Source organism: Physeter macrocephalus, chromosome 20 (assembly GCF_002837175.3).
Source record: "Physeter macrocephalus isolate SW-GA chromosome 20, ASM283717v5, whole genome shotgun sequence".
Lineage (NCBI taxonomy): Eukaryota > Metazoa > Chordata > Mammalia > Artiodactyla > Physeteridae > Physeter > Physeter macrocephalus.
The window spans coordinates 102,758,866-102,772,187 of record NC_041233.1 but is presented as its reverse complement, the minus strand read 5'-3'; the positions used below and the strand labels follow the sequence as shown (position 1 = coordinate 102,772,187).

Here is a 13,322-nt window from a genome sequence, read left to right as displayed (position 1 = left end):
GTACACGGGCCTCTCACTGCTGTGGCCTCTCCCGTTGCGGAGCACAAGCTCCGGACGCGCAGGCTCAGCGGCCATGGCTCACGGGCCCAGCCGCTCCGCGGCATGTGGGATCTTCCCGGACCGGGGCACGAACCCACGTCCCCTGCATCGGCAGGCGGACCCCCAACCACGGCGCCACCAGGGAAGCCCCAGGGTGATCTTTTTAAACATAAGTCATAGCACGTCACTGTGCTACTCAACACTCTGCCATGGATCCTCGTTTCGCCCCAAGTCAAGCCAAAATCCTCACAATGGCCTATGAGGCCCCATAATCTGTACCTTTTCTGCACCTCTCTGACCTTGTCACCTCCGTCCCTTCCCCCTGCTCACACCCCTCCAGCCAAAATGGCCTTGTTCCTCCTCTAACACGCTCACACACTCCTGCCTCGGGGCCTCCATACTGACGGTTCCCTCCGCCTGAGATGCGTTTCTTCCCAGGGCAAGCATGGTTCAATCCCTCAGCATCTTTGAGTCACTGCTTAAATTCCTTGCCCATCCCAACACACACACACACACACACACGCATGGATAAAAAGATGTGGTCTATATATACAATGGAATATAGCTTGGCCATAAAAAAGAATGAAATCTTGCCATTTGCAGAAACATGGATGGACATAGAGTGCATTATGCTAAGTGAAATAAATCAGACAAAGACAAATACTATGCGATTTCACTTACATGTAGTATCGAAAAAACAAAACAAATTAACAACACAACTGAACAGTCCCAGATACAGAGAACAAACAGATGGTTGCCAGAGGGGAGGGTGGTGGGGGGAGGAGACAAATAGGTGGGGAGATTAAGAGGTACAAACTTCCAGTTGCAAAATAAATGAGTCACAAGTATGCAAAGTACAGTGTGGGGAATGTAGTCAGTAATTATGTAATATCTTTGAATGGTGACAGATGACAACTAGACTTATTATGGTGATCTAAAAACTAAAAAAGGAAAACTTCCACTGGCATTCCCAATAATTTTTGCTCCGCTTTTTTGCTTTTTTGTCATGCTTAGGACCCTCTAACACATTATATAAGCTACTGTGTCTCTTACTTGTTCTTCCTATCCTCCAACTAGAATGTAAACTCTAAGAGCCGTTAACAAATATTTTTGAATGAATGAATAAATTAGGGAGGTACTCAATAAATTATGGATGGTTGGAAATGCATTCAATTCTTGGATTTTTAGAATTGCTTGCTAAAATGCAAGTCTATGGGGGCCTACAAATGAATCACTGCTCTCCACCCCCTCCAACCGACATACAGCTCTCAGTTCTGCATATCTTAGTTTTTAGTATGTCCTAGTCCTGGAATAAGCTGAATTTCATTAAAAATATGCTATAATTAAAACCTTGATTAAGTCCAGCTGATCTCTGCCCTGCATCCCTTCACATTAATGGGCCTCCCTGGAGGTGTCCTGTATAATCACTAGCCATAGTTAAGCACATAAATCCCTTACTGCCTTTCTTACTACAACATGTCACATGGAGTTGGCCACCAAGTAAAAAACCTGATCACAAATTAGTCCCTGCAATTCAGAGCAGGCTTGGGACTTACAGTTTGAGGCTCCTAACACTGAAATCTTTTTCTCAGTCGGTAAACGGTACCAGGTGTCTCTCATTAGGGCTCAGCATCAGCTGTTTTGGCGCAGGCTGTTTTTCCCACTATCATATTCCCAGTGTGAATTATACGGACAATACAGAGACTGTACTTTAAGTTGCACCATCTCTCACATCCCTACCAATTTGGTGAAAAGCCACACTTCAGATTCAGCCACCTACTACCTTTCCTGAGATGACCTTTGGGCCCCCAAAACCATCAGGGACACAATCTAGTCTGGGTTTTCAGTCACCTCATGCTAAACATCCTCATTCAAATACAGTGAAAATCCATTTTTTACGTAATGCAATAAACAGAGTCAGAAATTTAATCTATATATATAAGAAAATAGATAAGCATTACAAAGCATTCTGGTCTGCCAAATTTCACCGAGTTATAATCAAATAAATCTATAAAGTTCTTGTAAATACATGAACTGCTTTTTACAAGGACTGTATCTATTATAAGATGACCATGAAGATAAACAAATTACCTTGAAACTACTGTACTCTTTGGATATTTGGTTTTAGAGGATGTAGAGACAAAGGTTTTTTGATTATTGCTTGGTGTTTATTTTACTGAGGAACTGACCTGGACCATTCCGTTCCTTTAGGGTGGGGAGGCTAGTGAATAAATCCAAAGAGGTCAAAAGACTTTAAGTACAGCAGGAAAGCTTAATTGACACTCTACATGAGGAGAAATTTCAGGATACCATGGAGAAATACTGGCAAAGAAATAAAGCTCAGTCATCTGTAAAAGCACTTCTCTTTCATTTGCATTTAAAAATGTAATCCACAACATATCTAAAATGAACTACCATCAAGTATGCATTTTAGAGTGCAGAGAAGCGCTAAGATGATAAATGCAGCAAATAGTTTTGCTCCAGTGTCTCCCAAATAAAAATGGATTTTTAACATTTCTGGCACAAATATTTAAAACTGAATTTAAAAGTCATAGTCAGATGAAAAGTCAAATTAGGAAAAATGCTACACAAACGTTTCAAATGTGATTTAATTTTGAAAGGAAAAATTTCAGGCAATCATAGCCGGTTATTTTATTGCTAACATATGCTTCTTTTTTTTTTTGCGGTACGCGGGCCTCTCACCGCTGTGGCCTCTCCCGCTGCGGAGCACAGGCTCCGGCCGCGCAGGCTCAGCGGCCATGGCTCACGGGCCCAGCCGCTCCGCGGCACGTGGGATCCTCCCGGACCGGGGCACGAACCCCTGTCCCCTGCATCGGCAGGCGGGCTCCCAACCACTGCGCCACCAGGGAAGCCCTAACATATGCTTCTTAAGAAATCAGGTCATCTACCTCCTCCCAGCTGCCCTCACCCCACCCCCTGCCCTGCAAATTCCACCCTTTTCCATTCTCAGCATTTGACTGAGATAACAATTAAGATAACATAAAATTACCCTTAAAAGAATTAGAGAAAAATATTTCAACAATGTTTAATGGACTATTAAAGAAATTAATTCAATTATGTTATGTTTTTATTATTAATTCTCTGTTATATATCTACATGGTAATATAAAATCGTAGACTTCCACATACTATTAAGACTATCTTTCTAAACAATCTTTGTAAAACTGTTTGCCCAACGGAGAACTTTAAGAATCTATGGCAAATCAATCATTCTGCAAGTAAGATGAGATAGTATTTCTCCAGTCATGACAATGTTGGAGTCTCAGGGGACCCACGAACTCACCACTTCCTAGAGGAAAGAAGGCTGAGAGATGTGATACAACAGTCAAAATGCATGAAATCATCAGTATAAATTACAACATGTAAGTCCTGGTTCCATTTTTCTGAGAAGATAAACCACACATTTTCCGTCAAGATGAAAAAGAAAAACAAATGAAACAAACAAAGATCACTGAGAATCTTCTCATTGAGAACTCTTCATCTATACTAATCTCTGGAACATTCGTCTTTTCGGTTTGTTTGGTTTTTGTCCTCCTGGCACTTCTTACCATGGAGGCCAAAGAGATCACACACCTGCTCTTGCTAACTAAACCCTGTTGCCTGGGATGTGGGCACAACAGCTCAGCCGGCTGATGCTCCCAGAACCATCTTTATGGAGTCACAGGGAGCGGGGGTGGCTCCAGGGTTTGGGATGGCTGGCCACTAGGGCAGCAGCTCCTTCCAACGGTATGACATCAGCTCTGCTTCACCCACCTCCTCTTGGTTTCTGCTCATTTTCTAAGCTAGGTTAGGCTCTCCAGTCTGCCTATGGATTCAATGAGCTGTGTTCAGGAAGTTCTCACATTTACTCACCAAGTCACAGGCCCTACGCTGAGAGCAGAGTAAAAGTTGCCCAAGCATTAGGTAAGAAATGAGGCAACTGAAGCAACCATGTAGTACGTAGCTGAGGCAAAAATTACTGGTCATAATCTCGCTCTGATATGTTTATATGTGGTAGACTGATAGTATGCTTAGACAGTCATTACTAGTGAAGGCTCTCCATCAGCTCTTCTTACCTGCTGTATTGATCATTCTGATTTAACACTGGTACAGCAACCAAGTCATAGGCTCCCAGGAGTGGGGTGTTTCATTTTCCGTTTCTCCTTCCTGCCCCTGTGCCAGGGGAGCTGCATTTTGAAAGTTACCAACCCTTCTCCTCAAGCGCAAGCTGGAGGGAAGGCTTCAGTTTTGTTGTTTTGTTTTTCCAGAGGCAATTTTTCCCCTTAGCTGTGAGGAAAAGATGTCTATTCAGTTCTCCTCTAAATCATCTCTATGGGGAAAAAGTGCCTGGCACATAACAAAAGTTCAATAAACGCTTTTGAATGAACCCTGCTCAAACCCCTCTGAAGCCGAAACGATCCCTTCAGCTTCTGCTTAATTACTGGAAACACTTGAGCAAGTATTTAATATGATGGCATGGACAGGGCATTCTCAGTAAGCATTTGAAAGTAAACTTTTTTTCTGCACAACAAACTTTAAATTGAGTTTTGACTTCTAGACCCTCTTCTCTCACCTATTTACATTATACAATTGTTTCATAAAAATCAAAGACATTAATTCATTCGACTTTTAGTGAGCACCTCTGCATGCTAAGTACCATGGTAACTGTGTTAACTATGTCATCTCTAATAGGATTTAATAGCAAACAGTAATGCTGCATTGTCCAATATATAAATTAAAAAGAGTTTTCTCACACTAAATGGAACCAAGAAAGCATTAAGCAGAGTCTTTTTTTCTCCTTTCCCACTGACCATTTATATTAAAGTCAAATGGTACATAGGTCAAGAATTTGGAGTGTATCACATTTTATACATTTGAATTTTAGATTTGAAGAAATGTTGAGTTCTTATCCCTCTATTTAGACAATTAAAAATCTTTCAAGTATTTGATAATATCAAGAAAAGTTAAAGAACTAATATATTTTAAATCAACTGTCAACAAGAAATAATTTCTAAGTATTTAGGCATTAAACATTTAGCATGTGTACATCTTCTATGGATGTGCTTTCTGTGTCATTTAAAACTATTTTAATAATTATAGATGGTAAAACTTGTATTCTCAAGATCATTTGTCAGTAGTTTTTTCTAAAAAAATTTTAATGTCCTGCATAATTTTAAAAAATGATAGCTTACCAGTAACAAAAGCACAGTTCTTTCTCTGTGGGGCTCAAATTCATTTCACAATGGAAAACAACTTAGAGCCCCATTCAGTCTCCATCCTTGAATGTGCAATGGCCTTGAATTAATGGTAGATCATAACAGAATCCACGTATGAGCTTTTATATGTTTTATCCTTAAAGATATCCTTAAAAGAAGGAAAACATAATTTTCTATCTCCTAAACTGATCCCTAAGTATGTAGACTAATTTTTTTAATTCTTGAACATCTTCAATAATCACTGTGGAATATAAGAGGTTGCAGTCATTTCTGAGAGGTGTTTATTAATAATAAAGACTGCAAAACCATGAGTAAAACCCCAATATTCTAATGGTCTAACTTCTAACATACTCCAGGGTCAGCAATCTATTGCCCAAGGGCCATCTGGCCTGCTGTTTTTATAAATAAAGTTTTATTGGAACACAGTCACACCCATTTGTTAAATTATCTAAAGTTGCTTTTGTTTTACAACAGTAGTGTTCAGTGGTTGTAACTATCTGGCCCAAACTATAAACCCTTCGAAAATTCTGAAATCATTATATAAAGGCTGTTTCCCTTACTTTCAGAGCTGTGTTAACTCTTATTAAACACAACAATAAAGTTTAATGAACTTGCTAAAGGACTTCATTGGGCTAGAGAGATTCGGTGAGGGGTTTGCAAGGAAAGGGAGACATTTTAGCATTTGTACCACAGAAGCTGAAGTCACATTTGTTAACTTGGAAAAAGGACACAGAACTGGTAGCAACTCTTGGACATTTAATGTCTGCACCTACAAATGCCAGAGAGTTGGCCTAAATGATCTTTAAGCTTTGCAATCTTCATGATTCTCTGAAATGACTTCAGTAAATCCATAAGCAAACTCAGAACCATATAAGCACACAACTTAATAATAAATGTTTCATGGCACCTGCCTAAGGTGAAGGCAGGGAAGGAATACATTTTAGAAAAGTGGAAAGCAAAATTATTAAACAAGGGTATGTGGTGCTTTCTGGTACTATTCTTGAAACTCTTCTGTAACTTTTAAATTATTATCAAATTAAAAGGTATAAAAATAGTTAAAACAATTTTAAATGTTAGCACTTAAAAGGGAAAACTTCAGTTACCATATTCAACAAAGTTAACACAATGACTGCCATAATGGATCTGGAAAACACATAAACCATGCTTAGTATGTTCCCTGAACCAAACACGCCTGCAGATTACCGTCATTCCCTCTATTCTGCATCTTAATTACCCACCTTACAAATTTTACCCTTTGAAATTATCTTACTTTATGGAAAATGAGCTAACTAGTAATTAAAGGGATCAAAAGACAGATAAGACACAAAAGAAGCTGGAGTGGAGAGAGTAGCAGGAGGGAGAAGGCGGGACTAGAAGAGACCAGTTAATCAATTAACTAGATAAACATGCTCTGAAATGATCACAAATTGCAGCAGCTCTATTTTATCTCTTCTTTGGTAGACTAGGAAGGAAACTAACCCCAAATACTTGACTCGCATACAATATATGTACATCCCATATATTTTTATGTACACATATTCCAAAAAGAGATATGAGTTTATTTTTTCTAAAATACAAACACTAAGCAAACATTATGCTAATTGAAAAAGTGCCTAGAGAGCCACACACATCCACGTCGTTAAATATAGAAACTAACTGTAATGAGAATCATTATCTCCAGTTTCCAAGGATACCAGGGTAAGCACCACTCCTAAATTGCAGTTAATTCAGCAAAGGGCACAAAGTAATTTATATTCAGGGTCATCTCTGCTGACAGCAGATACAGAAGGAAGGCCAGGGTAAACCGCCCTGTTTTTCTATTCTGTTTGTAGCTCACTCTAATTCCCAACTCCCAACCCCCATCCTCTGGTCCCAACCCTGGCCAATGTTTTATGGGTAAAATTTGGAAAATCTGATGGTAAACAGCAACTTCCAAGAGAAACAGAATCCACAAAGGGCAGGGCCGTCAGAGATGCGAATAATGCTGGGGGGGGTGGGTAGGGAAGGCTGGCATTCCTCTTTGCTTTGTTTGCGAAAAGGAGAGAAGCCTGGTTTTGTGCGCCTCCCACACTAGTGGCCCTCTTTCCCAGTGCCTGTAAGGGAACGGTACAGTTAATTTCAACTTCCCACCCAGCCAAGGCTATCCAAGCTTTTAGAGCTTACCCCTCCTAAACTGTCACAGCGTCTAGAATCAAATTCATTTCCGATTTTCTCTGTCTTCTTGACTCTAGGATCTAGACGCTTCATACGATTACTTACAATTTGTTTCTATAGCTTTAATATAAAAACTACTTTCTGACAACTTCAGAGAGATTGCCTCTGAATCATTTTGTTGTTGTTGTTTATTCAAGGCTATTTATTGATTGCTTTCAACATGACAGGCATTGTACCAGGCGAGGGAGGCAGTGACGAGAAATGATATGAGACTTCACTTTTGATCTCCAGGGAAAGTATCAAAAACAGGCCATGTCACTTAGGCAGTTTAAAAAGAGGCATTCCCCTCTGAGTCAAATTTTCACTTACTAAAATAGTGATGTGGATTTCATGGATACTTTAGATTTACCTTAAACTTACAGAAATTAAAATAAAAAAATATATAAATAATATCCAGATAAAACAGAGGTTTTCCATTTAGTTCCTCCCCCATCACCTGTCCACTCAATACGGTAAGACATACTATGTAGAACTCAGCTGGGGCAGAGGTAATTGTAAGGGAAGAAAAGCTCTCCCAGCCTTCATGTGTTTCTTCCTGATGGGCATGAGACTGCATCAGGCTAAGCTTCTTAGCTTAATGTGATAATGTAGGCGAATAAATTGCCTGTTTTGATAACTGAGGCCTTCTGAGACTTTCCTCTTTTGCATCAGTTACAGTAATTGAAACTGCTCACTGCTTCTAAGAGGAGAAGGAATGAAATACAACAAACGTTTCTAATAGTTATGTAACATTTCAGTATACCTCAATAAGGCAAGTAGTTTTAATATTAACAGTTAATACAAAAAGTACATGTTACTGAAAATTTTTTCCTATACATTTTTGATAACTTGAATGCTACATACTCAGTTGCACTGTCTTGATGATTTCGGTACCCAATCCTTTTTTTTTTTAAAAGCTACTTGTGTAGTGAAATATTGTTTCTAAATTCAATAAACAATATAGTAATAATATCAAATTTTAAAACTATATGGAATGGGAAGTTAGTCTCAATTCTGTTAAAAGTTATGTCAGTAATTATTTGGGTGTATTATTCTGACACCTATTATTTCTCACAAGGGGCAACATTTTGAGGTAAGATGGCTTCAGAGAAGATTCTATGTCTGAATCTTGCAGCTTGCAAAACGCTTAAATTGAGAAGGTTCAACTAAACAGGCCACCATTTAACCTTTCTCCTGGCCTCACCGGAAGCTAGTGCTCCGGGGGGCGAAATCACAAAACACAAAAAGCGTTCACAAGTCACTGGCAGAAAGGCCACCCTCTGGTTTATCACCTTTTCTGATAACACAGATGAGCTTTCACAAAACCTCTAAGGTAGAAACCGGCTTACATTAAGGAACAGAATTGTATTCCCTAATCGTGCGTAATCAACTTTTTTTCTTCTCATCTTCAGCGCTGCAAATACCCCATCCAACCGATTCTGGAGCCTAAAACTTGGACTGGAGCCACTTGGCTCTCTGGATGAAGAAACATCAGATGGTCGCCTCCTTTCTTCCTTCTATTATTCTAACATCTAAATTACGGTCTTGCGTACTGCATATATCTTCGAAAATACTTTATAGTAGCTGACCACCCACCCACCTCCACCTCCTCTTCACTAGCAAGTGTCCAATTGGCAATGCTCAAAGATGATAAAGGCAGCAAAAACGCCCCTGCGGGCTGTCACAAATTTTTAAAAAGTGGATTAAGGACAACCAGATATGGGCAGCTCTGAGACGCGAGGCCACCGTGCCCCGCGCGGGTCTGGCGCAGCTCAGATCCTGGGCCCAGCTCGGAGCCCTCCAGCCTCCAGCGCAGCCTCCCCGGGCCTCACCCCTCGGCGGAGGCTGGGGCGGCGGACACCGCCGTTGTCCCGGGTGCCGTCCTGCCGAGGGCGGGGGTGGCTGGGCTGCGCGAGCGTCGGGGTGGAGGTAACACGGTAACCGGAGAGTTGCGAGGGCTTCCCCTACGGTAGCGCGAGCGGAAGGAGGCTGCCCCGAGGCTGTTTTCGGCCGCGGCGCCGGCCGAGAAGCAGCCAGTTGGCGGCGCCCGGGGCGCGACAGGCTCCGGCGTGGAGAGCGCGGGCGCGCGGCGTCCCCGCGTCCCGGGACTGTCGAGTGGGCGGCGGAGGGGGCGAGGGGCGAGCGCAGAGGCCGCTGAGTGGCCGGGCCGGCCCTCCGGGGGCGGGGGGAGGGCCGAGCGAGGGCGGGCGCGCACTCACCTATGCACAGCTGGATGGCGTAGGCGTAGTAGGACCAGCCGAGCAGAAGGCTGATGAACACCACGGGGATCCAGTACAGGACGCGCCGGCATCGCCGCCTGACGCTGCCGGGGCCCGAGGGCGCCATCTTCCAGCCGCATCCACCTGCCCAGCTCCGCCGCCGCCGCCGCCGCCGCCGCCCGCGGGCCTGGCTCCGGGGCTGGCTGGCCGCGCCCGGCGTCCCTGGCGGGACGGACCCGGGGGCGGCGGCCGGTTGCGCCGCGGCCACTGCCGCCGCCGTGGCGCTAACTCCCCATCCCGCAGCCCCGAGCAGGTGCCGCGGACTCCCGGCTCCTCCGGCCGGCGGAGGCGGTGGCTGCGAGAGGAGGGCGCGGAGAAGGCGGTCCGGGAGGAGGCGGAGGCGGAGGAGGAGGAGGTCGGGGAGGAGGAGGCGGTGGGAGCCTCCGCCCCGCCTCCGCGCGTCCCGCCCGCGCCCCGCCCCCCCGCGGCCGCCTGCCCGGCGCGGCGCGCTGCGCCCTCCGGCGGCCTCTCGCGGCCCTCCGGGGCGTCCCCGCTGCGCCCCGGGGCCTCGCGCCCTCGTCGCTGGGCACCCCAGGGGCGCCCGGGGCGGGGGGGGTTAAGGCGCCCACCTTGGCCCTTCCGCCCCCGGCTTGGCCCCTGGGCTGGGGCGAACGCGCCGGGCAGGGGGCGAGGACCCTTGGAGGCGGACGCGGGCCGCGGAGACGCGCGCGGGGCAGGGCCGGGGAGGGGCAGCCCCGGGAGTCGTGTGCACTGACCGGACCCCTCGCCGGCCCCGCGCGGAGTGGGGCAAGCCACCCCTGGGGATCTGCCTCGACGACGTCCTTAGGCGCCGGGGCCAACGTCCCTGGCTCCTGGTAGGAAGGGAAGCCTCAACTTGCGGGTCCCGCTAAACAGGCGGGGGTCAGCGAGGGCGGGGCTGGTGCTCCAGACCCGGAGGCTGGCGCGAGCGGCCGGGGCGCCTCCTTTGCACGCGGCGTTTTGGGGGGACGCGGGAATGCACCACCAAGAGGGGCTGCGGGGCCGACGTCCGCCGTGGACTGTGCGTGAGGAGGAAGCACCTTGGGTCGTGAATCCAGAGACCACCGGAGTTAGAAACACAAACCATGTGCTCTCAAAATGTGAACTCTTTTAAGCCACTTAGGGATTGTAGGAGCAACCATCGCCACCGCCGCCTCCCCAAAGGCCGGGGCTTCTCGGTGTACGCTTTTTTCCCAGCCGGTTCTTCGCTACAGTGTTTTCTTTTGTGGTGGCAATTCTCAACTTAGCATACAGCTGGTTCTAAAGTGGTTGCTAAAAACCCCGAAAGAATCCTGAAGGTAGTGAGACTGAAGGCCCGGCTTTATGGTTGGTGAAACGGATGCTTCCGAGATTGTTTTCTTTCTCCTTTCCTCTGATTATGAACGCACCTGACTCCGCATGGAAGCACCCCAGTAAATGGAGTGTCTCTGAAAAAATTATGTGCATAATCATTATATATAATATGCACGATTTTAACATTAATGGATGTATGTGTGTACACCACACAGCAACCATATTGGATGAAGTTACTTCGTATTCATCTGTAGAATGCACAGATAAAAAGAAGTACTGATTTGCACAAAGAAATTTAAGCTCTTATGTCTTTGTGATTATCTTTCTGAGATCATTTCTATCCCAGTGAATCACTGTATATTGGTATAACGCCTTATACCCTTTATGGATATCCTATAGGGTAGGTTAATATAAGAACATAACTTCCTTGGAATCCTCCACTTTTCCCATGGATATCAAATTTATGCTCCCAGTCCGAGGACTCTTAAAAACAAGAAACAAAAGTTTGTACCAGGACTGAGATACCTCCACAAAATGAGAAAATCAGTGTCACTGAAGAATTCTAAGGAATGAAAAGTAAGGGATCAATTTTCCCATACTGGAAACAGTGGAAGAAAGCGCAAAGTGTGCCTCTTTAGATATTAGATGCTATAGCGTCCCGTGCTGCTTCTCTGCAAACAGTCTTACAGGGTCTTGAGATCAGAAATGGAGAACATTCGACAGTTTTCACATCTTTTACCCTTTTGGAAGAATATGCAGGTGTAACATCTTTGAAGGAGGCTACATTTTTTTTTTAAAGACGCTTTTTTTTAAAAAAAAATAATTTTTGGCTGCGTTGGGTCTTCGTTGCTGCACGCAGGCTTTTCTCTGGTTGCAGTGAGCGGGGGCTACTCTTTGTTGCGGTGCGCAGGCTTCTCATTGCGGTGGCTTCTCTTGTTGCGGAGCACGGGCTCTAGGCGCGTGGGCTTCAGTAGTTGCGGCATGGGGGCTCAGTAGTTGTGGCTCGCGGGCTCTAGAGCGCAGGTTCAGTAGTTGGGGTGCACGGGCTTAGTTGCTCCGCGTCATGTGGGATCTTCCCGGAACAGGGATCGAACCGTGTCCCCTGCATTGGCAGGCGGATTCTTAACAACTGCGCCACCAGGAAGCCCTGAGGCTACATTTTTATTACGTATCTAACATGTTATTGTTCATATTTATGATAAATATTTGTGGAATAATCGCAACCTATTTTGAGTCATTTTAAGAGTGCTACTATTACTGAGTTCTCCAAGAGTATCACTCTTACCTAAAAAAAAAAAAGTCTAGCTCAGGAACAATTGTCTCTGAAGCCACATGATGTTAGGATTTAGCTCTGCCTAGGCTCTAGTTAGACAGGCATGAGCATACATGCTCAAACGTAAGCTCTTTGGAGAGTAGCCAGTCTCTAGATATTAGGCTCTGATGAGAGTGGAAAGGTAACTTTAATTTTTAGGACTAAGAGCATTTTTTTTGGCTTTATTTAGAGCTGTGCATCAACAAGAAAACAATTTGAAGGTCATCAACCGTTAAGAAGAAACTTCACTGGAGACTTACTCTTAAGAGAGGAACTTCGCTGGAGACTTAAGAGAGAAGTACAGAAGGTTCAACTCACCAATTTTAGATACCCAGTAAGTCGTATTATGAATTCCATGTAATAAGTTTGATAAAACTGCTACAGCTATTTATGAAAAAACGAGTCAGCCACTGCCAAGGAGGGAGAGGGTAACACAAAGGCAAAGAAGAAGGGGACGGCCAGGCAAGCATCAGGGCAGGGGAGCATCTGAGAAGAAGAGTCCCCGTGACCTGGCCCACCCAGTCCCTAAGAACCGTAGCTCCGCCCTTACAAGACCTCTGCCTCTATGCTCCACCCACTCAGCAGTTTTAGGAAGTCATTCACTTTTCAAAACCCCTATCATCATACCCTGACCCCCACATAGGAAACGACCTTTCTCTGCTCCAGTCAAGATCTACTTTGAAATAGTCCCCAAACCTCAAATCTGTCTTGCCATCGCGGTTAATACTCCAAATCCTCCTACTTCCAGATCCAGATTAAAAATGTTTACTTATTGCCTTTCATGGTATGAATCAAGAATGGCCTGAACCAAGCCCAGGAGCCCCTGGACCCAGCCTGCCCCTGGGGAGCATGGACCTCCATTCCTGCTGCCTGTCGCAACCTCATCTCATCTTTTCAGCCATACCACCTTAGAGCAGTCTGAAAAATATACCGATAGATCCTCTTTCATTGTTTTCTTCAACTAAGCTTATCACTCTTTGGGGGGAAAAAAAATCCCTTTAGAAGTCAGAAA

At 44.9% G+C, this 13,322-nt stretch overlaps 1 protein-coding gene across 4 annotated transcripts in view; it reads right to left on the bottom strand.

Moving 5' to 3' along the window:
- The window catches only part of ZDHHC2 (zinc finger DHHC-type palmitoyltransferase 2), a 76,897-nt gene extending 67,055 nt beyond the window's left edge, over positions 1-9,842 (bottom strand). For 2 of the 4 annotated variants that reach the window (XR_003677728.2, XM_028481967.2), the window contains exon 1: positions 9,667-9,842. Coding sequence is in view for 3 of the 4 variants with exons in the window: in XM_028481967.2 (XP_028337768.1) it covers positions 9,667-9,793 (127 nt within the window). In the remaining variant the exon portion in view is untranslated. The remainder of the gene's footprint in view (positions 1-9,666) is intronic. The other 2 variants (XM_024131367.3, XM_028481969.2) reach the window with 1 other exon arrangement.
- Positions 9,843-13,322: the final 3,480 nt, after the last annotated feature.